Raw genomic sequence first — 23,710 nt, 5'->3', positions numbered from 1 at the left:
CTACTGATGCACGAAGACAAACTGATGCCTTTTTACTTGAACTTGCCGGAGGAAATGCCATTAAATTGCTAAATTAAATTGCTGTCCCATGACACAATGGTGCTGTCATGGTAGAGAGATGCATGAAAAGACGAGTTGTGTGAGAAGGACAACTTCCACATAGGCAACTAATCAAGAGAAAGACCAGTTCTTAACTTCTTATGTCCAACTAAATTCAGTATTTTATACCGTATATCCCACCATAAGACTGTCACGGAAATAGACTGGAACTTTATAGGCTGAACACAATCTGTTCTGTGATGGTGGTCGACCTCAAATTTTGCCATAGCATAATTGCCCTAAAACCTTGATTAACTACACTGGCAATTTTGCAATTTCCAGTAGCATTTTATCATTCTTAAATACGTGTAAAAATATGACAACCACAGAAATATTAATACATTACAATAATAAAACACGTCACTAAATTTAATGCCATAGAAACATAAACGTCATGTCCCTGATGCACATCTCATTTTTCAACATGAATTGGTTTAGTGTAAAAAAGAAGTTGACCACGACTGGAAGATAAACACTGTCTTTGACACTTAAACCTTCCTATATGATTATATTTAGATGTGTCAAAAACAGCACCGCTTTGTGTGACAGCAGCACTATGTTAATTCTGACCTTTTTGGAATGGCAGACAGTCCCTGTGGAACTCTGCTGTTTGTATTTTCCTTTAAAAATGGCTGTTGGAGATTGAAATGGCAATTCAGTAGCTCATACCTTGACTTCTCTCGTTTTGTACATACAGCATGCAACACACAGTCTGCATGTTGAGATGGGTTCAGTTGATAAATGTATTCAAACTTAGCTGAAAGTCACCCCAAATAATCTGAATTCATTATTGAACACCTCATCCAGAGTTGCTGAGAATTCAACAACTCGTGCAACGGAAGTGAGCGCCTTCTTCAAATGTGGCTGTCAGAGGATACGCGCGGTGCGCTAAGGTCTTAACGTAGAAAAACATCTAATGTTCAATTTTGAAAACCTTGCAGTGAATTTATACGTTTGACCTCAAACGGTTAACGTTTCAATTGTGGACATGTGTCACGTGTGCGTGTGCGGACGCACTGGATGCTGCAGTTGTCTCAGAGCGTTTCCGGGTTATAAACAAGGTGATGGATGCGTTGGTGCCACAGTGGGTCGACTGGACACAGTCTCCTGCGTCTTGATTAATTGATGTGCGATGCAGCATTTTAAGCTCCCCCTGGTCCTCTGTGTGCTCTCTGTCTGTCCATTCCTATTGAGTCTACCAATGTAGCGACGGGGGGAAATGCAAGGCCGCTTTAAGCATTTGCTGGGGCAAGCTATTTTAGGGGGCCAGATAGCAAAACACTGTTAGAAAAAAGGAGGTAAACACTTGCATATTATATTCATAATTTATGTACTTTTTTTTTTTTTTTTTTTTTTTTTTTTTTACCACGGCTTCCGTTGTGTGTATAAAGAGGAATGTGTTTGCTGAAATTGTGCCATAGAACCACACGGCACATGACTGTTCCATGGGTGTGGATCAAGTATTGCTTTGGGCGACATTTTCTTGTATTTGATCTATGTACTGTTTAGTTGGGACTTCGGTTTTGTCCCCCAATCATTTTTCTGCATTACTGCCCGTGACCTTTGTACAGTATACTGTAACTAGAAACTCATGTTCGTAGATGACCCCAATAATCCCAATGCACATTTTTTGGACATGTAAGTAAGTAGCTGAAAGCACAGTTAAGAGTGTAACTGACGTTCATAAATTACAGGCTAATCTGCCCCAAAAATTGCATACATTCATCAAAATTAATTGTATCTAATACATTCTGGTGGGCTACAGTTACACAACAAACCTTGGGTTTAACACACGTTTGCATTGGACGTACAGTATAGACATATAAGCTATGGACATACTGTTTATGAATTGACGAGGAAAAACAAAGGTTGTTCCAGTGCATATTCATCAGTGCTCAGCTGTGTGTTCATTCCTCAAAACAGGCAATATTGCTTCGAGTGGTGGGAAAAGGGCCACAAAGAAAGCAACACATTGTTCCCCCACTGTATTTGACAGCTTGTGTTTGAAGAAACCAAACACACCAAAAAACAAAGGGACAACAATTGTCATGTATTTGTGTTTTCATATTCCGATTCAATCTATTTGAGAAGATTGTTTGGCTGACTGAAACCGCACTTTCAAGGAAGAGTCACGTATTTCAAGTGAATAGTAAGCTTGCTAACCATATGTGACACCTTTCAAGCTTGACGGCGTTCCCAACGCCGATAGGCAGTTGTGCTGACAACTCGGTGAACACAGCAAAGACTCAGTCAATTAAAAGACTGATAGACTTCCCTTCTCGAGTTTGCTTAGCCCAAATTAGCACTAAAAGTGGAGTGAGGGAGGTTCTCTCCAGGTGGCCAGTGAAGCAGTTGCATTCAATATTTGCGTTGCTCTGTGTCTGCCGGGTGTGCAAATAGTCTGCTGATGCCAATATTTCCTGTAAAAAGAGCCTCTGTTTTGACTCCCTACACATTTACAAACATTCAAGCGTATTTCTCGAAGAGCTCGTCGTGTCGCATCACCCCAACAGACCTTTTTGTCGTTACCAGAACCTCAAACAGAATAATGAAAGACAACATTTCTGCGAGCAGGAGATCATCCTATTTAAAGGACAACTTCTGCTGTAAATAGCCATGAGGTATGAGATATTTCCCTTCGAAGAATAACATATGCATTATACTGTATGTGTATGAGAATTTAATTCCATTTCAATTTAACTGTGTATTTAGATGGACAGACCACTGTTTGAATTTTGTGCACGCAAATGGGCGGCTAGAGTTGCGTACATTGGGTGTGTGTGAGAATAGACAGAAAGATGTTTGCGCTATGTGTGTACATGAATGGACAGACATTTACACTCGGCGTGTATGTGAGTGGACAAACATTTATACTTTGTGTGTTCGTGCCAAACAGATTCGAATATTAAAATGTGTATGTGTATGGATAAATTGGCGCTTACATTCAATGTGTACGTGAATGGCGGACAGCCAGTGGCCCTTTCTTGCATGGGACAGTTGTCCCCTTTTTGTATATTAAGTTTAAGACCTGTATGTTGTTTGTTAAGACTAAATGTTGTTGTTGTTCTTTTTCACGAAGTGCTTTTTCTTTCCAGGAATGTATTTACCGTCGATGCAAGATATTTTAGTTCTTCACTTCTGACACCATGACAATGAAACCGGCTCTTTAAATGGAGCTATAACGGTCATGTGCTGTCCCCCAGCCCCCTCCCCTCCCTCTGCATGCTCTCATCTGGTCCTGCAGGAGCTCCTTCTCTCTTCTTCCTCCTCCTCCCCCTCACCCCTCCTCTTCCTCCCTCCTCCTCCTCCACTGCAGCCTGACTTCCACACAACCGGCATGTCTGCAATTTGAGAGGCTCGATACAGCCTTTTTTTTTTTTTTAGACGCAACAACTTGCATATTCTTTGCCTCTGCTCGAGAAGAAGAAGCAGACTGGTTGTGGACCCGCAGCGCCCTTTCTCCCCCCCCCCTCCTAATTTGGGCTAAGAAAGACTCGGACAAGGATCCAAATCAAGGTAAAGGATGAAACCACTGTTGGTGCACCGCGCGGGACAGGATGGGGACATGCTGGTGCACTTGCCGAAATATGCCGATCGCTCGTCGACTACCCGAATTGAATTACTTGCAAAACGTTTGGCTGAACGCTGAGTTAATAAGGGTTCACGTGAGGAGAGATTGCCGCTGCAGCAGACAATGCTGAAGAGGGGGCAAAGCAGGAAATGATTTGAAGAGGCTGCTGCAGATTAAGGCAACCGCACTGTAATAATGAGGAGTGCTGCAAGTTTTGTAATGCAGTAGAGCACCAGCAAAGCTGTAAGATGCAGCCAAAGTGCCTTTTTGAAGTGTTGTGTGGAAAAATGTTGACAAATGTCAAATTATATCACATTAACATCTTAGTTGTAATATCACTGGAACTTCAAGACAAGATGATTTTTATCACAAATGAATAGAGACCATTCACTTGCAAGAAGGATTACAATGCATGCACTTTTAAGATCAAGAACGCGATTACGACAGCATAAAGGTTATCTTGCGGATACAAGACATGGCTTCTCTTGCTCACCTTGACCCTCTTTTTGCTCTTCCATTTTTTTTCCACGGGTGCTTTTCTTCCCCATGTCGATACATCACAGGTATAGCGTCAGCATGAATCCACACAAGATGGATTGCGGTTGTAAATCAAGGGTGCGGATATCTAGGGAAAAGTCAGAACGTGGTACAGTAGAGGGTAAAGATGTCTCTAGTTTGATTTGCAACTGTTTTTGCCCCTAATAAAGTAAGTCATAAAAAACAATAAAGATGATCAACAATGAGAAACTCTAAAAAATGCACTTTTCTTCTTGATTTTCACGATGCCCTAACTGGAGGTCATTCGCTCTGCTCTCTCTTTTGCGGATCGTCCTCCTCCTCCTCCTTTTTGTCCCATCAAACTCTTGTGTGTGACACCCAGCGGAATGAATGTCATAACAGTATTTGCTAAAAGTGTTTTGTCCCCCGATTGCAGGTCCGTCCGGCCGTTCCAGATAGCGTGACCCGCTGAAGGAAGAGAACACAGAACTGCTTCATCATGAATTTTGTAATGAAAGCTGCACTGGGAGGTGAGTTGGCTGCCAGGCGACGGCTTGATTTAACAGCACTGCAGTGTTGAGGATGGAAACAGGATGTTCAGCACAAGCAGCAACACAGTACCACCGCATGCAGTTCTGTAGGGACGGGGGACGCTTTAATCCATCCTGCACCAAACTACAGTACTGCCGGAGCAAACTCTCCATTCAAACAGAACGGCGAGTCATTAATCATCCATCCATCCATCCATTTTCTGAGCCGCTTCTCCTCACTAGGGTCGCGGGCGTTCTGGAGGCTATCCCAGCTGTCATCGGGCAGGAGGCGGGGTACACCCTGAACTGGTTGCCAGCCAATCGCAGGGCACATACAAACAAACAACCATTTGCACTCACATTCACACCTACGGGCAATTTATAGTCTCCAATTCAGAGTCTTCACTCAACCTACCTTGCATGTTTTGGGGATGTGGGAGGAAACCGGAGTGCCCGGAGAAAACCCACGCAGGCACGGGGAGAACATACAAACTCCACACAGGAAGGGCCGGGGATTGAAACCCGGTCCTCAGAACTGTGAGGCTGACGCTCTAACCAGTCCCCCACCGTGCCGCCTCATTAATCATATGTACAGAAAACGTTTTCAATTATGTATTTTTACTTTTACAAAATGTGAATTTCTTGGGATGCAGCTACAGGTTACAAATGTTTGTTAGGCTTTGAGACCGTTCACCTTTTATTAGTTTTAAGGATTTATATTGTTAAGATGGCAGCACGGTGGACGACTGGTTAGCACATCTGCCTCACAGTTCTGAGGACCGGGGTTCAAATCCCAGCCCCGCCTGTGTGCTGTTTGTATGTTCTCCCCGTGCCTGCGTGGGTTTTCTCCGGGTACTCCGGTTTCCTCCCACATCCCAAAAACATGCAAGGTAGGTTGAGTGAAGACTCTAAATTACCAGTAGGTGTGACTGTGAGTGCGATTGGTTGTTTGTTTGTATGTATCCTGTGATTGGCTACCGACCAGTTCAGGGTGTACCCCGCCTCTCGCCCAAAGAGAGTTGAGATAGGCTCCAGCACACCCGCGACCCGAGTGAGGAGAAGCGGAACCGAAGATGAATGAATATTGTTAAGATTTGCAATATTAGATTTTAAGGCAAGAAAAGTATGGAATCAATATTTAGCAAAGTTTTGCCCCTACATGTTAAAAAGTCCTATATTTGACCAAAACCAACTTTTTCTAGTATTTGGGGTGTTATATTGGCTCTATGGTGCTTCAGTAAACATGTGAAATATAAATTAAAATCGTCCACGCATTCCTGAGTTCCAGATGTTTTTTTGTGTCGAGAGGCTTGAAATTAGGTCATTTGAATTTCTCGAGCTTTTCTACGTCACTAGTGAAGATCTCCGCCTACCTCTGAGCTCAGAGCCAACGCTGTCAACATAATAAACACGTTGCTCTCACAAGTGGGTCTTCTACACGGAGGCAACCAATCACAGGAAAGTGGGCGGTCTCAGCCAAATATGGACAAAGTGGATACAAAACTGGGTCAAACAGAAGTAGCTGTCAGAGGGGCCTTTTCTGAAAACTAGTATGACAAAATCACAGTGTTTTTTAAATGAAATTGACACTTTTATATCAGTCCATGTTAAGAGAGTCACTCTATGGAGGTCGAGAGGGCCAAAATATGGGACTTTTAATAGACTGTGGACGATGGACAAAAAGTCTTGGAACGCATGTTTTAGTCAATTTGGGCGGGGTTGGTTACTTACTAAGACATTATGGACAATGCTATGCATGCAACTTTCGGAAAGGCTCTTTTCCATTCTAGCCGCACACAAAGCAACCTCCGTAAAGGCAGAGGCGGCCAGAGGCATTAGCAAACTAAGCTGCTAAATGTGTGAGATTTTTAATTTAACGGTCCCATATTTTGGCTAGTTGGACCTCCATAGAGTGACTCTCTAACATGGACTTAGTATAAAAGTGTCAATTTCATTTTAAAAAACACATTGGTTTTGTCACACCAGTGTCCAGAAAAGGCCCCTCTGAAAGCTACTTCTGTTTGACCCACTTTTGTATTTGCTTTGTCCATATTTGGCTAACACCGCCCCCTTTCTTCTGATTGGTTGCCTCCGTGTAGAAGCTCCACTTGTGAGATCACACGTGTTTGATATGTTGACAGTGCTGGCTCTGAGCTGAGAGATAGGCGGAGATCTTCACTCGTGACGTAGATAAGCTCAAGAAATTCAAATGACCTGATTTCAGGCCTCGAGGCAGAAAAACCTCTGGAACTCAGGAATGCGTGGACGATTTTAATTCATATTTCACATGTTTACTGAGGCACCATAGAGCCACTGTTACATCCCAAATACTAGAAAATGTTGGTTTGACAAATTACAGGACCTTTAACACATTAAACATAGAAATGAAAGAGGTGGCACTATCATAAAAATCCTACAGTATACAACCTGACCTCAACCCCATTAAACACTTCAGAATCAGAATCATCTTTATTTGCCAAGTATGTTCAAAAACATACAAGGAGTTTGTGTCCGGTTGTTGGAGCCGCTCCAGTACGACAACAGACAGTCAATTGACAGAGAAGACTTTGGAGACATAAAGACATTGAGAAAAACAGTCACTGAGCAAAAAGGGTTGCTAGTTATCTGGTAAGGCCGGTACACATGTTTTTTTTCTTCCATTTCTCATTCCTGTAGTTGTAAGGCCAGGTGTCATACAGTATACCTTTCCCTGTATAGTGTATTATATTCACTTAATATATTAATAATTTGCCCCCTAATTAGTCCTAAATCTGGTCATGTAATCCATCCTCCTTGACAGCTGCAGCTTTTAGAGGAGAGCAGCAAAGTGACACCGGGCTGTTGTAATTCAGATGCTGCACACGTAGCATTGAGATGTGAACGATGCAGAGCTGTTGTTGTGCAGGTTACAGAGGTTTCTTTGGGTTACAGTGAGGATGGGGAGATAAAAAAAGAAGAGCTCCCACTGCTCAATGAGATTCCGAGGATGGCAATGCTACATCATCTTGCCGTACTTGATACATATATCAATCCCAAAATCAACTGCATTGCATCGGATGTTGCTCAGTAGTGGGGTCGCAGTCTGCCGGAAGCCTGTTTAGGAGTTTGCATGGTGGTAGTATATCTCGTAGAATACAGATTAATGATTGTAAAATGCGTATGAATTCACATACAAGGCTCTCAGGCTGACTATTATGCCAATAACTGTTGCAGGAGTCTTTGATTTGAATCAGTAATTTTGGACCAGAATGCAGTGACCTCTTTACGCAAAACATCTGTGAATTTGCTGACTGTGTAGTGGGTCACAAAAGGTCGCTGCTTGGGAGAGAAGCAGATGATGAAGCAAAACAATTAGCCAGAAAATCAATCAGTTAGGCCTTCATCCCGACTCTCAAAAGCTGTCAGTCAATATGTCAATGCTAGTGAAATATTCTTTAATCAATTATGTTTTTCATGCTAGGGAATCTCCATGGGTTTGTGTTCAAGCAGTCTCGCAAGTATTGATAAAGCACAAGGTTGCCAAGAGGAGGATGAACACAATCCAACTGGGTCACTGATCCAATTTGTTCAGGTTTCCAAACAATTTGTCCCAGAGGAATGAATTGAAATAGAAGCAACATGCTCCATCTTCAAACTGTGACCCTCCAAAATATATCTTAATGGTACAGGCAAATTTAAGCTCAAGATTTTAACATTCTCAACTGTAATACAAGTGTAAAGTTGGGTTAACATAATGGCAAAAATATTTAAACAATAAAAAAACTCAGTTTCAACGTTAATAATGAAGGGTGGAGGCCTTTTTTTTTCTTTTAAATTGACTTAAAGGTTACATTAAGACCTAAAAACAACAAAAAAACGCTCTACTTTTGCGCCAGATTCAATGTTGTGCTTATTTGAAAATGCTAATTACCATTTCATATTGTAGCACCATCTGATGGGGCACTACCTCACTTTCCCCTAATACAAAATTGGCATTCAAATGTTTTAATACAATGCATTCCAACATAGGTGAAGAAGACTTGCACTTTTGTTGGTTCGACTATAAGCATCAATATGATTTTACCTTGATCAGACTTGTAATTCATACAATGTGCAAGGGGGCGTCAAATAGTAACGAGCCCAAGATAATTAACCTACTAGTGATATTATTTTTTTCTGAAATGTTCATGGTTTGTAGTTTCAAAACTTGTTTGAAGGTTTACTCCCAAAAAGTTCTGTTTAAACCTGTCAAACATTTTGTCAGAAGCAGACAGTTTCTCGCTTTGGAAGGGTAACCACCACAAAACATTTTGAAAAGGTTGCGAAATGTGTATTGGGACGCTGCAATAGGCGACGGCACAGTCAAAAAAGTGGGTGTCTAGGATCAAAGGCAAAAAAAAAAACAAGAGTCAGCTGTGAGTGATCTCTGTGGAAAGCAAAGGAGCGGCAAACCATCTGTGGCGGATACAGTTTTTTTCAACTAAACACTCAAATCAAACGTATTACACAATTATCAAAACCTTACACTCAGCGGGCAAAACATCGGCCTCAATATCAGCCTCACACTTTTTGCAAAACACTAAACACACTTGTATACATTAGACACAGAACTACCGTATTTTCCAGACTATAGAGCGCATCGGAATATAAGCCGGGCCCACTCTGCGTAGAAAACATTTTTTTTTTTTTTTTTTTTTACATATATTAGCCGCACCAGACTATACGCCGCGGATATATACATTGTGAAATTAGATATTTAAACAGAAAGATTTTATAAATGTAATGTAAATATAACCTCGGCTGTCTGCTCGCTGTGTGTTCACCCAGTCCTCAAGAACATTTTCAAGTTCGGGCCATCTGCTCTTATGACCTCAGAAAACCTGTGTCGTCTGTTTTTTTTTTTTTTTGGACACAAATTGTGTCAAATACATAATTTGTAAGATGGGTACAAATCTTTAAAGAAAACATGAAGGACCAGGCGAAACACATTTAATTTAATTTTAATGGGATTCCAATTAAACTGTCAAGTATTACAGAAAAGCATTCTTATAAACAAAACATAACCATAAAGAAATTAATGATGGTTGTTCAGTCATCAGTCGTATTTAAAAAACAAACAAACTGTATTTCACAAATTATGCCAGGATATGTAAACTTCTGAGCACAACTGTACATATATGCACTCATATGTACCCCTGTCATATTGGAATGAAAGTGTAGGCTCCACCTTTTTCATGACCTCTAGGTGGCGGTGGCATATTGGAATTAAAGTGATAGCTTTTTCATAACCTCTTGATGGCAGCATACATGGAAGAGGAAAGGTTTTAACAAAATTTCTTTTTTAAATAAACCTTCAAACAAGTTTTTAAACTACAAACTTTTTTTAAACAAGTTTTTAAACTAAACATTCCTGGGGGGAAAAAAATAATTATTAGGAGGTTAAATTACTTTTTCACTGCCCTTTGTTACATAATGCACATCTTTAGTAGCATATCTTAGAATCACAGATAAAAAAAATAAAATACCATTTTCAAATTTGTTGTGACTTTAATTGCTTGTGCTGGGACCACTTAGAACAACACAGGTTATATGAACATATCAACTCAGGTTCTTACACTAAAAAGAATCCCATCACACCACTCATCAGGAGCACTGCCTTGCTCATTTCCCACATCCTGTCCTGTCCTGTCCTGTCCTGTCCTCTCTCATCTTATCCTGTTGGTGAGTTGTTGCATCTCCTCACCGGGTGGTTGTCCCCATCCACAAATAAGAGCACGGTTTGACTGTTTTAATGTTACTTGTGCTCAAATATCTTGAATGTCTGTGTGGTTCGCACCCTTATTCCCCTTGTCCACTCTGTCCCTTAGTCTGTCCCCTAAAACCCTTTTCTCTCTGCAGTTTCAATAAACATCAGACTAATTAAAAGAAATAAATAAATGAGCAGAGGGAATATTTCAAACTCCCCTATTGCACAGCAAAGCTGTTCCAGCACAAAGGCATACAAATCCACCATTCTGCAGGGCCATGCAGCTGAGCAAGACTGGTTTAAAATAAATAAATAATTTTTTTTAAAAAAGTTGCGACTAAGGCTGTGTATACAGTTTTTATGCCTATAATAATGAAGTTACAACAGGCAGAACATGCAAACTCCACACAGGCGAGGCCGGATTTGAACTGAGGTCCTCAGAACTGTGAAGCGGATGTGCTAACCAGTCGGCTGCTGTACTGCCTAAATATCATTCGGTGAATGAAAATAATATTTCCACAGTTGAAAGAGTACAATCAAGTTGTGCTTGAGGTATACTGAGTTAATTTCTGAATTACTGTACATCAGAATGACATTCACACCAATTAGGTTCACCTTGTATGCTGGAACCATTGCCTTGCGCCTGAGTTTCCACCACTCCCGAGTACATCACTGCTGACAGCACTTCCTAACTCATCTTGAGTAAGTGTGACAGACTAAGGGGCTGTTAAATGAGGCAGACATTGGTTTGAGGGAATGAGTCTTCACAAAGTAGACTCAACTATATAAGCAGAAAAGTTGAGTGTAAAGAAGGATTAAATTGCAATCCATTCTTAAATTGCAATCCATTCTTGAATACTAGATTAGTATTCAAGAATGGATAGTAGTCTGATTTGCATTCCAAAACAAATTTCCGAGTTAATCAGTACCAGTGACAAACTGTCGCTATCAAAAAAGCAAAAAAAAAAAAAAAAAAAACTATTTTTAAGTAGCATTTTAACATGCTTTATTAAAGTTAACCACTTAAAACAATAATATCATTTTACAAACAACAACAAAGGTTACGTGTGACTATGAATCAACAGTGACATGCTTCATGGAACATACTTTCCACTGACCCTCTTAAACGTGCTCTTTCAACTTGTATTTAAGATTTTGCTAATAAATATCCGCTTACACAAAATTATGAACAGTATTCTTAACAAAAGAGACAAATGCTGCTTCTATCCAAGTTAAACAGAACACACTGCTATTAATATCTCAACTACCAAGCCCTCATCTTACATCAAACAGCTGTATTTATAACACGCTCGGTGTATTTGAAGCGAGACAAAACTGTCATTGGCGGTTAGATGAGAACAGAACACACCTTGAGATGTTTTTCTCTCACCTCAGAGTCCATCTGGTGGCACTCAGATATGATTGGAAATCGAATCTTCATTGCTCGATTGACCTACAACTGTACCACGCACACACACACACACACACACACACGCACACACCTTCCTCGGTGCTCGTTGCAGGTTATTAAATTGACCTTATCCCGTTTCAGTGTGTGTGTGTGTGTATGTGTGTGTGCGTGTGTGTGCAGCACTTCAGTCAAAAACACCAGTCCACCTCGAAATCTTTTAATCTCACATTAAATCACTACATTTACATCCCTATATGTAACCTTATTTAAAAGTACACATTCAGTATATAATTAATATATGTAAGTATATCCAGTTAGTTACAAGAATAAGTATGTGAACCTGTTGGAATTACCCGGATTTCTGCATAAATTATCATAACGTGATCTTATCTTCATTTAAGTCACAACAGGACTACTACCGCACAAACAATTACGTCTCCATGTATTTTATTTTTTTTTAAACACAACAAGCCAACATTACAGTGCAGAGTGGAAAAAGTAATAGCTAATCTTTGTGAGGAGTCAGCTAACCCCGTGTCCAATTAATGTAAAAAGGTTCAAGCTTGAATTCCCTGTTAAAATACACACCAGGTTTGACCAGGAGGTTGCCTGGTGTGACCCATGCCTTGTGAAAAAGAGCTCTCAGAAGACCAACGATTAAGAATTGTTAACTTGTATGAAGCTGGAAAGGGTGGGGGGGGAAAAAAGGATGCACTGCTGTCATTGAAGGAAAAATCAATTCCCAAGTTAGTCAAGATATTTTGCAGGAGAACTTCGTCCAGCAGAGGACGGGTGATGCAACGAGTAAAGCAACAGCTGAATGGCTTCAACAGAAGAAAATATGCTTTTTTGGAGAGTGACACAGTCAGAGTCCTGACCTCAACCCGATTGAAACGCCGTGGCATGACCTCAAGAGAGCAATTCACAACAGAAATCATAAGAATATTGCTCAACTGCAACAGTTATGTCAAGAGGAATGGTCCAAAATTCCTCCTGACTGTTGTTGTGCAGGTGTGATCTGCAACTCCAGGAAACGGTTGCTTGAAGCTTGTTGCTGTCAAAGGAGGCTCAACCAGTTATTAAATCCAAAGGTTCGCACACTTTTCCCTCCCTGTACTGCGATGTTTACATGTTGTGCTCAGCAAATACATGGAAACATTTTAATCGTTTAGCATGATCGTTTGGGACCACTGTGTTTGTCTGTTGTGACTTAGGTGAAGATTGGATGAGATTTTATGACCAATTCATGCAGGAAGCCGGGCCATTCCAAAGGGTTCACATACGCGTTCTTGCAAATACCTACCATATAGGTCATGAGTATCAACGATGTGATATACTTCATCTAATGACAGTGCACACGACATATTTTATTCTTTTAACTGTGTAAAGGGTTTGCATTGTGAATCTCATGCCAGCTTCTTTTCAGAAAATCTAAACAATATTAAATTAGAAGCACAAACTCTCAAGCTATTCATTTAGCTGTAAAATGAGCTATGCTGAGTTCATCAAAATCTCGAGCTTTATTTTCTCCTCCTCTGGCTTTCTCTTCACTCTTGGAGAGGATTTAAGAAACAGATTTGAGATTTGAAAACCTCAAGTGAATTGCTTTCATCTGACACTGTTCAGAGTTCATGCACTGAGAGGGGGGGGAGGCAAAGGTTCGTCCCGTGTCCTCAAATTTAAGATACCTTCAGAGACGAAGCATTAGATCAGTATTTAAAAATCGACTTCAGAACTTGGCAAAGAGACCACTTAAAATCTGCCGATTTCACTGCTTTTTTTTTTTTTTTTTAAATATATAATCAAATCCTCTGAAAATGTTCTGTTGTTTTGATCCATTGGCTTTGCATAATGGGAGCTTGTTCTGCAACATGCATATTACTGTTTGCTGCCGTTGGCACATCATTTGGATTCTGCAAAACGCTGAAAGGCTCTAAGAGCGACCTGCCAACTTTTGTATATTCAATGTTGCATGGACTTTAACAACAACTTTGCACATTGTTGCTCACTCATAAATGGGCAAGCGCTTCAATCAAAGAATTCTATAAGCAAGAGCCGTGTGACGCATGAGTGCTTTAATAGAACTGCATTGACAGGATGTTTCTGGAGCTCTTGCAAATGGCACACCAGAGCTTAGCTCAAGGCTCAATATAATTCGGGCTTTTGTCTCCCAGGAACAGCTTCTTCTTCGCCTCCTTCTTTTCATTATTATTTTTTTTTTTTATATAATTATCTTTTACAGTCAAGCTTAGACAATTTGAATGTGCTAATAAGCTTGCAGGGACGGGAAGTGATCAAATGATGAAGTCATCGTGAGAGAATCATTTGACAATGAGGCTAAACTGACTGTGAGTCACTGCCTCGTTTACAGCTATGTGTTGATACGGTATTGATGTATATGCAGAGAGATTGAGGCTCCTTTCGCTAAGTCCTCGAAAAGGTGTGCCAAGGTTTATTCAATCGAATGTTAAAACATGACTTTGTAATCGTGAACGTTTGCTTTCATTTTGCAGAGGCTTGAACAATTAGGTTGATTCAGTGGGTGTAGCTGCAGGACACATTATCATTAGACTTTTAATCAGGAAGGACATGTGAGCCACTATTCCGTCATGCTGTTGCATGTAAGTGTTGCTTTTAATGCATGTCATAGCTGACTGTTCATCCATACACGCATATTGTAATGTGCACATGCATTAAAACACAAGATAAGAAGTTGTTTAGCCTCCCATTACTAATTAATGTGTGCCTAAAATGGAGCAAAGCAATTATTTATATCCATATGGCGACACTTAGTGTAAATGTAGCTATATTTTATTTTTCTTTGACAGCCTCCCCATGCTTATATTATCTACACGGCCTTGTCAGATGGTGCGTCATGGTTGGGCGCATATTGCCATGTCAACCTTTTCTTGGCTGCTGAGACTGCAACACTGTACTTACTTTGGATCTCTTTCTGCTTCTTGATTTGTGTCCTTTCTTTTTATAGTTGATGTGCATTAATTGCAATGATGCATTGTCTTTTACCAACGTAATTAGGAACTTGAATGCGTTCTCTCTTGACTATAGCCTGCTCACAGACATTCGAAAATCAAACAAGGCAATGAGGAGAATTGATCTGTTCAACTAGCTGCCTCATTATTTCAATGCCTACAGAATGTTTTTTGTTTTTTTTTCACAATATAGACCCTCACACAATATTGGAAACTTGAAATCATTATACCTATAAATTCCCTAATAAACTGTGGATGGATGCTGACAGAAGCAGCTCCTGAGCAGAAATGGCAAAGAAAGAAATTACTTGAGTCAATAAAGCTGGTCAATACAGCAAATCATAACATAGCTGTCCCCTGATAACATGCAAATATGCCCTCTGATGGACTGTGAGCATCAGTGCAATTTCATTGGATGCTGAGTACAGTGGAACCTCTACGATCAATTTGCTTTTGATTTTAAAACAATTTTACCCATGGGAAATAATGGTTCCAGGGTCAAACTGTAACCATCGTAAAACCTTTATTAACCGGAAAGGCAATTATTGAAGGAACACAAAAAGTGTGTGAAAATAAGTTAACCGCTTTTAATGATGAGACAAAACGTTGTAACTGATACCAAAGGGGCAAATCGTAAATACTTTATAATAGATTCATTATATTATGCTGGCGTCCGAGTCTTACTGCTTCGAATGTGAGTGTCTTCGCTTTCCAACGCTTGCCGCATCTTTTGGACTTGCCAATACAGTACATGCCGGCTATACCCGGGTCACAGGGACCGAGCCCTGCCATGAATTGCAAAAGCTGCGAATAATTGACCTCCTGCCCCCGCCACCCAAAAAAAGGGGGCTTTTAATGGTTTATAGAGGCCACAAGAAGGGACGATTAGGCATCAATACCATGCTTCTAACATGTACACAATCATGCACCCATGTTACATACACTCTAGTCAGTTGTTAATTTATTCAACACAAACAAAACACCTTCACATGAGGCTCATCCACAGTATTAGCTAGCATACTAGTCTAAAAAAACGCATTCCCACACATGGTCAAAAAATATGCGCATTAGTACTTTAGAGAAAACGGTATTAAGCCTTTTACTTTTGGTATATGTACAGAAGAAAAAGAGTTGGGTAATACAGATGAATTGTATGGCAAAGTTGACCAAACTGTTGTCGTAGCTTCATTGGGAGGGAAACAGTGAATTAATTTTTACTTTTGACAGTGCAAGAGGTGAAGTCAAGGACCGCCAACAACAACAAAAAAGAAAGAAACAAAAGAGAAAGGAACAACACAAACACGGACACTAAACACTCAGCGAATTGAATCCAACAACCACACTAAGATTCCAGCAGTTACACCAAAAAGATATTTTAATTGCTTTGGCCTAAGCATAGTAACCGTGAATACCAGGGATTTTCAGTGAATAATGGAGGATAGCCACCCCCTCCCCTAAAAAAAGAGAAACATATCCGAATTCGCTCATGCCGAACCGCAACTATGCGGGGGGTTTATGCCTATGACACTACATATTGATGATGTGACTCAAGCACCTCCAAGGCTGCAAGTTCTATTGTATGTAAAAATGGCACATCCGTTAAACACCCTTGCACATTAAACATCATATTTTCTTATCTGTTTTGAGTCTCCTACAGAGGGAAAAAAAAAAGCACACACATTTCCATTTTATTCTCATGTTTATCTGGTCCCTTCCACCTCATCTTGTCTTTTGTTTTCTATCTCTTCAATGTGCCGCACTTCCTTTTCATTATGCTGATGAGTGAAAATACCAACAATACCAGCGGCGGCACTCGTCTCAAGGATTACTCTGCCTTTCTTTCACGCTTCCTTGCTTCCGTCCTCTCCTCAGATACCCCCCGTCTGCCCCTCAAGACTTCCCAACATCAAGCCCCCAAGGCACCACTCTGCTCTTTCCTGCGCTCCAATGCCCTCTTTCCTCATCTGTATTTTCTTTACTTTATTCTCTATCTTCTTGCAATTGTCACGGTCTCGATTTTTTTATTGAGAAACTGCAACCTACTAACGGGAACAGCTTGGAAATTTTTTTCTGACACATCCCCTCCTCCTCATTATGAGTCTTCAGATTTCCCTTTTCTCATATATATATATATATATATATATATATATATATATATATATATAGCATATCCATGATTCCCCCTGAAATTGATTCATTTTTAACATATTGATGGATAACTTCTGTAATCACAAGTCAATGAAAATAGATAAAAAAATAATGATAAGCATGTATTGAATTAAACTATTGTACAATGAATAATAATAAAAAAAAAAAGATGAGTTTGGTAACAACAAATGCTCAGGATATCTTTTTTTCACAAAATAACAATGACGAAAAAGCAAAGAAAAATGGCATTTTTTCTGTTCAATCCCCTCACATCCATGGCTGTTTTCCATCTCCTCTAACTTCCTATTTCACTCATAAACTAGACATGTTTCTTTGTCCCTTCCTTCCTCGATAATACCAGTCTCCATCACTCTGCTACGATGTCGTCACTCAGAGAACGTGACAGTCGGCTGCACATCAATTCATAGTGGCTACTGCTCACATCACGCTGGTTGCTTCTTCCATTTTCATAAAGATGGTACATTAAGCACAGATTCTCATGCCCGGCAGTCCACATGGGTTATTCTCTTTGAGTCATATAGCAAACTGCGATAAAGGGCAGTTCATTCACTTTGTGTAGAAAAACTCCCCAAAACCCCATGCAGGGATTTTACAGCGCTCGTCCTCAGTGGGGTCATGGATGACCCGGAGCCGATCCCAGCTGATTTGGGGCGAGAGGCGGAGTACAACAGCCAATTGCATGGCCCGTATAACAAATACAGATCCTGTATAAACAACCACTCACACACATGCAGTATTCGCCATTATGGACAATAATAGAGTCTTAGAGTCTTCAGTAAATCGAACACACATGTTTTGAGAATGTGGGATTACACCCACACAAGCACGGGGTAGAATTTGCAAACGCCGCACTGGAAGGCTGGAGTCGAGATTCCTGCCCAGAACCTTATAACTGTGAGGCAGATGTGCCAACCACTAGGTAATGGTGCTGCAACACCCCAAAAGCGTTTTAGTCCTCAATTAATTAATTTTTTTTTTTTTCTTGGCACGGCTGCAGCATCTCTCAGCAATCACATGCAATTCATGATGAAAGTCCATCTTCGCTCTTTTTGTATTATACATATTCATGATTTTTCTGTGCCTGATATTCACACTATTGGTAGTGTGTAGGATAGTCACATAGATAAAACAATATTGGCTTGGTTGTTTGATTGTTTAATGTCCACGTTAAAACAACTGCAGTGTGGGGGAAATGTTAAAAAATTGAACACACACAAATGGTCACCATCTTTTCCCCAAGCTTTTTGACCTCATCTCTTTCTAACATTTCCTTCCCACTCGAACACTCTAATCCCACAATTGGACATGTGAGTGAATGGTGTCCCCTGACTGCCCTCAATTGAAGTATATCTCTCCTCTAGGAGGTCCTCCTGATGTGGGCAAGATGCTGGGTGGGGAGGAGAAGGAGGAGGACCCGGATGCAGCAAAGAAAGAGGAGGAAAGGCAGGAGGCGCTCAGGCAGCAGGAGGAGGAGAGGAAGGCCAAATACGCCAAGATGGAGGCAGAGAGAGAACAGATGAGACAAGGCATCAGGGATAAGGTACGGTGGCAATTAACGGGCTGTCTCGTCACTTACGCTACGACCATTTCAGTGCATAAGCGAAATGAATCACAAGAGAATTGGCGCGCGAGTAGGAGTCCTTTTGTCACCCCTTGCAATAAAATGCCGTTTTTAAACGTTTTCCTGGTTTTGGATTGTGTCCTCTCCTTTAATGTGAGCTTCTAAAGGCTCCATATGTCACCTGCCAGCTTTTTCGGGTATTTTTAGAGCAGACCATGCCATGGAAACAGACGATTGAAAAGCTATTTTTAATTGCGTTGTTTGCTTTGAACTTTGAACTCCAACTTTTTGAGGCGGTGTACTAGTAAGACAGGATATGAGTACGAGAGCAACAGCAATTACCCGAGCAGAAATAAAAAGGACAAAAGTGGTAAATTAACAACGTGAACAGCATAATTGCTGCACATCAAACAGAAATTTCTGCACCTGGTATGAATATCTGCATTCATTTTGTGTATAGTTAAAATTCTCGTGTTTACTCAGCTGCAGTTATGAGAGAATATTTAATGATTTTCTGTTTAAGGTCTCACAGTAAGAGAATCTACGTAGGTATAATCATTTGTTACAATTTGTATTTAGTGTTCAGCTGCTTTTGTTATTGTTATTCTTTTGACCAATTTGAAGCTTTGTTAGTTTGCAGTTGTTAAATAACAATCAGCTCCTCTTGTTATAGCATTTTACATTCAAATTGTAATGAATCTTATTGGGTTGATTGAAGACTCGAAATTGCCGTAGGTGTGAACGTGAGTGCGGATGGTTTTATGTTTACATGTGCCCTGCGATTGGCTGGCGACCAGTTCAGGGTGGACCCCGCCTCCTGCCCGATGATAGCCGGGATAGGCTCCAGCGCTCCCGCGACCCTTGTTAGGATAAGGGGATCAGATAATGGATGGATGGACGGATGACTAGGTGTGTGGTTGCCGAACTTTGAATACGCAGGGGTCCACTGTCCATATTCTTAATTGCACTCTGTATTGGTGGACACCCTATTCATGCATGAATATGGCAAGTTATTTACAATTAAGAACAATAGGTTGAGCATGTGGAGCAACAAAACAAGAAGCCATAATCCACCAAGCAATACAGTTGGGTTCATTTCATTATGGTGCAAATCTTTTGAGAAGGTCTCAAAAATGCAATCTTTCATTTGCAGTGAATGCTATGCTTGTGTAGGGTGAAGCTAAACACACCATTGTTAATATTTCTTTAGCTGTCAATTCATACAGAACACAAAACCAACATAGTGTTTGTCCGCGATATTTCGGTTCATTGTTTGGACCGCTATTTTGCAGATTTTCAAATGCATGCTTGCAGTTTACATTGGTAACTTGACTTGCAAGTGCCCCAGTTTACAAGTTTTTGGAGTTATGAGCTGTCAATTTAAAAAAGAATTGTGTTCCAGACCAAAATTCAAATTAGCGAGCTTCAGCTTCGCCACCGCTCGAGTGAAACAAAAAAAGAGCCACAGTCGCCGATGCACTTCCAGCCGTTTATTGAATGGGACAGACAGTCAAATACAAACGCAAAATGAGAACACTCATTAGAGAGCTCGAGTTAGACAAAACTCACAGAAAGACTTACTGGCCAAGCTTCTGATGTCACTAACTAGACCACACCCCTTGAAGGTACATACATATGCAACACTACAGTTGTCCCAAAATACAGTAACTACACTTTCGTTCATTTCTTTCCATTCTCTTATGTTTTATTTTTGTTATTATATGTTTTGATAAATGCAGCCCTATGGGGGGGCACAAGCCATTGCAAACTGTAGGCCGATCCCAAGCCTGGATAAATGCAGAGGGTTGCGTCAGGAAGGGCATCCGGCTTAAAACCTTGCCAAACAAATATGAGTGTCAACCTGCAGGGCGCCAGTGGAAATTCAGCTACTGTGGGACGAAGAATAGGTGGAAAGCGTTTTCTTCGGCAGAAAGAGAAGAGGAAAACATAGAGTCGAGAACTGAATGCGGGACTTTGAATGTTGGGACTATGGCAGGAAAATCTCGGGAGTTGGTTGACATGATGATTAGGAGAAAGGTTGACATATTGTGTGTCCAGGAGACCAGGTGGAAAGCCAATAAAGCTAGAAGTTTAGGGGCAGGGTTTAAATTATTTTACCATGGTGGAGATGGGAATAGAAAGGGAGTAGGGGTTATTTTAAAAGAAGAGTTGGCTAAAAATGTTTTGGAGGTGAAAAGAGTATCAGATCGAGTGATGAGGCTTATGTATAATGTGATTAGTGGCTATGTCCCACAGGTAGGATGTGACCTAGAGGTGAAAGAACAATTCTGGAAGGAGCTAGACAAAGTAGTTCTGAGCATCTCAGACAGAGAAAGAGTTGTGATTGGTGCAGATTGTAATGGACATGTTGGTGAAGGAAATAGGGGTGATGAAGAAGTGATGGGTAAGCACGGCATCCAGGAAAGGAACTTGGAGGGACAGATGGTGGTAGACTATGCAAAAAGGATGCAAATGGCTGTAGTGAACACTTTTTTCCAGAAGAGGCAGGAACATAGGGTGACCTACAAGAGCGGAGGTAGAAGCACGCAGGTGGATTACATTTTGTGCAGACGATGTAATCTGAAGGAGGTTACCGACTGTAAGGTAGTGGTAGGGGAGAGTGTGGCTAGACCGCATAGGATGGTGGTGTGTAAAATGACTCTGGTGGTGGGGAGGAAGATTAGGAAGACAAAGGCAGAGCAGAGAACCATGCTGAGAGCTGGGCCAGTGTTTTGCAGCTTTTCAGGAAGAGGTGAGACAGGCTCTCGGTGGACAGGAGGAGCTTCCAGAAGACTGGAGCACTATAGCCAAGGTGATCAGAGAGGCAGGCACGAGAGTGTTTGATGTATCTTCTGGCACGGAAGGAGACTTGGTGGTAGAACCTCACAGTACAGGAAATCATACAAGGAAAGAGGTTAGCTAAGAAGAAGTGGGACACTGAGAGGACTGAGGAGAGGCGAAAGGAGTACATTGAGATGCGACATAGGGCAAAGGTAAAGGTGGCAAAGGCCAAACAAGAGGCATATGATGACATGTATGCCAGGTTGCATCAGGGATCAGCCCTGAGCCCCTTCCTGTTTGCAGTGGTGATGGATAGGCTGACAGATGAGGTTACACTGGAATCCCCGTGGACCATGATGTTTGCAGATGACATTGTGATCTGCAGTGAAAGCAGTTCTTGCTTGATGTACAACTTCAATTGCTCAACAGACTGGGGTCTCCGTTGTTGTTGACTGTTTCTGCTTCATAATGTGCCACACATTTTCAATGGGATACAGGTCTAGTACTAAGAAAGCCACGCTGTTGTAACATATGCACGAGATTTCCCCTTATCTCCTTGCGGGTGTGGAACGATTCCCTCGCGATGAACCGGTGTTCACTGTATTCAGACTTGTAATCAATACTCGCATCTTGCATGTTTTATACACCAGTACGGCTTGAAAAAGCGCGAGGAGGCTGAGGCTGAGGCGGCAGCCGCAGCGGAGGAGACTGCGGCGGGCAGCTTGACCCGACCAAAGAAGGCGGTGCCCACCGGCTGTGGCGATGAAGAGGAGGAGGAGAGCATCATGGACACAGTGATGAAATACCTGCCAGGTCCATTGCAGGATATGTTAAAGAAGTAAGGCTAGTAGCTAACCAGTGCTAGTGCTAGTTAAAGTCCTTACCAGGTTGGCTTCAATCACAAAACTCACACTCAGATTAGCGTTGTAAATCATTTCAATTTGGTTTATTCAAAGCAGTGTGGCGACTATTAAAAGATTTGAAAAGTGAATTGCAGCTATTAGGCTAAGCTAGATTGTGTCACTGGCTAGGCGTGTGTTCGCTTGGGGCTAACATCTCGCAGAGGAACCGTAGACACAATTTGAAACTCTTCCCTCTTTCTCTGACTACTTTTAAACTCCAATGAAGAGCTTGAAGCAACAACAGGGCGTTCTCCTACACCTCGCTGTTCACTTTAATTGTACATAAGCAAACTATATCACAAGCCTCAACCCAGGCCAAACAATCAAATATATCCATTTATTATACTGTGTCTCTCGCTCTCTCAACTAGAAAATGTGATGACTTGATAAGCCATATATATATATATATATATATTAAAAAAAAAAAAGGATATTTAAAGAGAACTTGTGCGTGCTTCGAAACCTACTGTATGTGTTTGTGTCATGTTTATGTCAAACCGTTTTGCACAGTGTTACACATTTTCCGTGAAAAGTGTTGTCTCTCTCTCTTGGACGTCAACGTGTGCTCCCTTTGCGTAGTGTAGGAAATTTTCAATGTGTCTTGCATGCCATTTGTCTTGACAAGTGTGTGACTTTGTACAATCCACTCCCTTTTTATCCTCGTCTTTGTTATGCAAAAAATACTAAGGCAATAACTCCTGAGTTTGTGTTTTTCCTCATGTCAGTGTAACCGTGAATAATAATAATAGCCTAGTAATTACAAATAAACCATTTAGGACAGTTAATTGACAGGTTTCCAGGTTGTTGTTTTTTTTCATTAGAAAATAGCTGTGTGGTGGTTCTGACAACAGACGACAAGCTTTCAGCCATAAAACCGCCAACTGTAGTACAGTAAATACTGTTATATAACAGGGAGAGAATAGTGAATTATTTTCGACATCAGTCTTGAAAGTATGCAGCAATTCTGTTTTTCTTTCCCGTCTTAATTTGTGGATAAACATGACAAAAATAGAAGTGTTTAAATGAGGTATGATTTATCTCTGTACACGAGAACGAGCCGCTGAAGCGACATAGACCGTCATGAGCAATAAAGGATTATTATGTATGTTTCTGCCTGAGAATCAATAAAAACCTAAATATCTTCTACACATCAGCAATGTTTTTATCTTCTTTCTTAATGATGTTATGAAGAAAATGATGCGGGGCGGGGGGTGGAGAGAAATGGTAAGATCAAACCCGAAGCTAAATGTTATGTAAAAAAAAAAAAAATCCTTGCGTTTGCTTTCGGAGCCCTTTTGAAAATACATATAAAGCCAGTGCTGGTCGTCTTCCATTTGGTTGCTTCTGTTTCCAGGTCATGTTTTTTTTTTGCACAAATAGACTTCTGAATAAAAATAATAACAAAAGTAATAATATAACTATTGTTGTTATTGTATTTGATGGCATAATTACTATTTACACTGTGACACTAAT

At 40.8% G+C, this 23,710-nt stretch overlaps 2 protein-coding genes across 2 annotated transcripts in view; one reads left to right on the top strand and one right to left on the bottom strand.

Moving 5' to 3' along the window:
* The window catches only part of tmod1 (tropomodulin 1), a 68,452-nt gene that overhangs the window by 7,309 nt on the left and 37,433 nt on the right, over positions 1-23,710 (bottom strand). The window contains exon 12 of the transcript XR_009768716.1: positions 4,164-4,295. The gene's annotated coding sequence lies outside the window, so the exon portion shown is untranslated. The remainder of the gene's footprint in view (positions 1-4,163; positions 4,296-23,710) is intronic.
* Positions 3,367-23,383, top strand: cplx2a (complexin 2a). Its single transcript, XM_061678734.1, has 4 exons — positions 3,367-3,615; positions 4,605-4,698; positions 18,355-18,533; positions 21,986-23,383. The coding sequence occupies exons 2-4, from the start codon at positions 4,668-4,670 to the stop codon at positions 22,175-22,177; spliced, it is 402 nt and encodes a 133-aa protein (XP_061534718.1). The 5' UTR covers positions 3,367-3,615; positions 4,605-4,667; the 3' UTR covers positions 22,178-23,383.

This window comes from Phycodurus eques, chromosome 6, assembly GCF_024500275.1.
Source record: "Phycodurus eques isolate BA_2022a chromosome 6, UOR_Pequ_1.1, whole genome shotgun sequence".
Taxonomy (NCBI): Eukaryota; Metazoa; Chordata; class Actinopteri; order Syngnathiformes; family Syngnathidae; genus Phycodurus; species Phycodurus eques.
Note: the sequence above shows the minus strand (reverse complement) of the source record. Positions and strands in the feature narration are given on the sequence as shown.

Coding starts and splice junctions, on each gene's coding strand:
- cplx2a (XM_061678734.1), top strand. CDS start 4,668: ATGAATTTTGTAATGAAAGCTGCACTGGGAG. Junction 4,699..18,354: donor AATGAAAGCTGCACTGGGAG/GTGAGTTGGCTG, acceptor TCTCTCCTCTAG/GAGGTCCTCCTGATGTGGGC. Junction 18,534..21,985: donor GACAAGGCATCAGGGATAAG/GTACGGTGGCAA, acceptor TTTATACACCAG/TACGGCTTGAAAAAGCGCGA.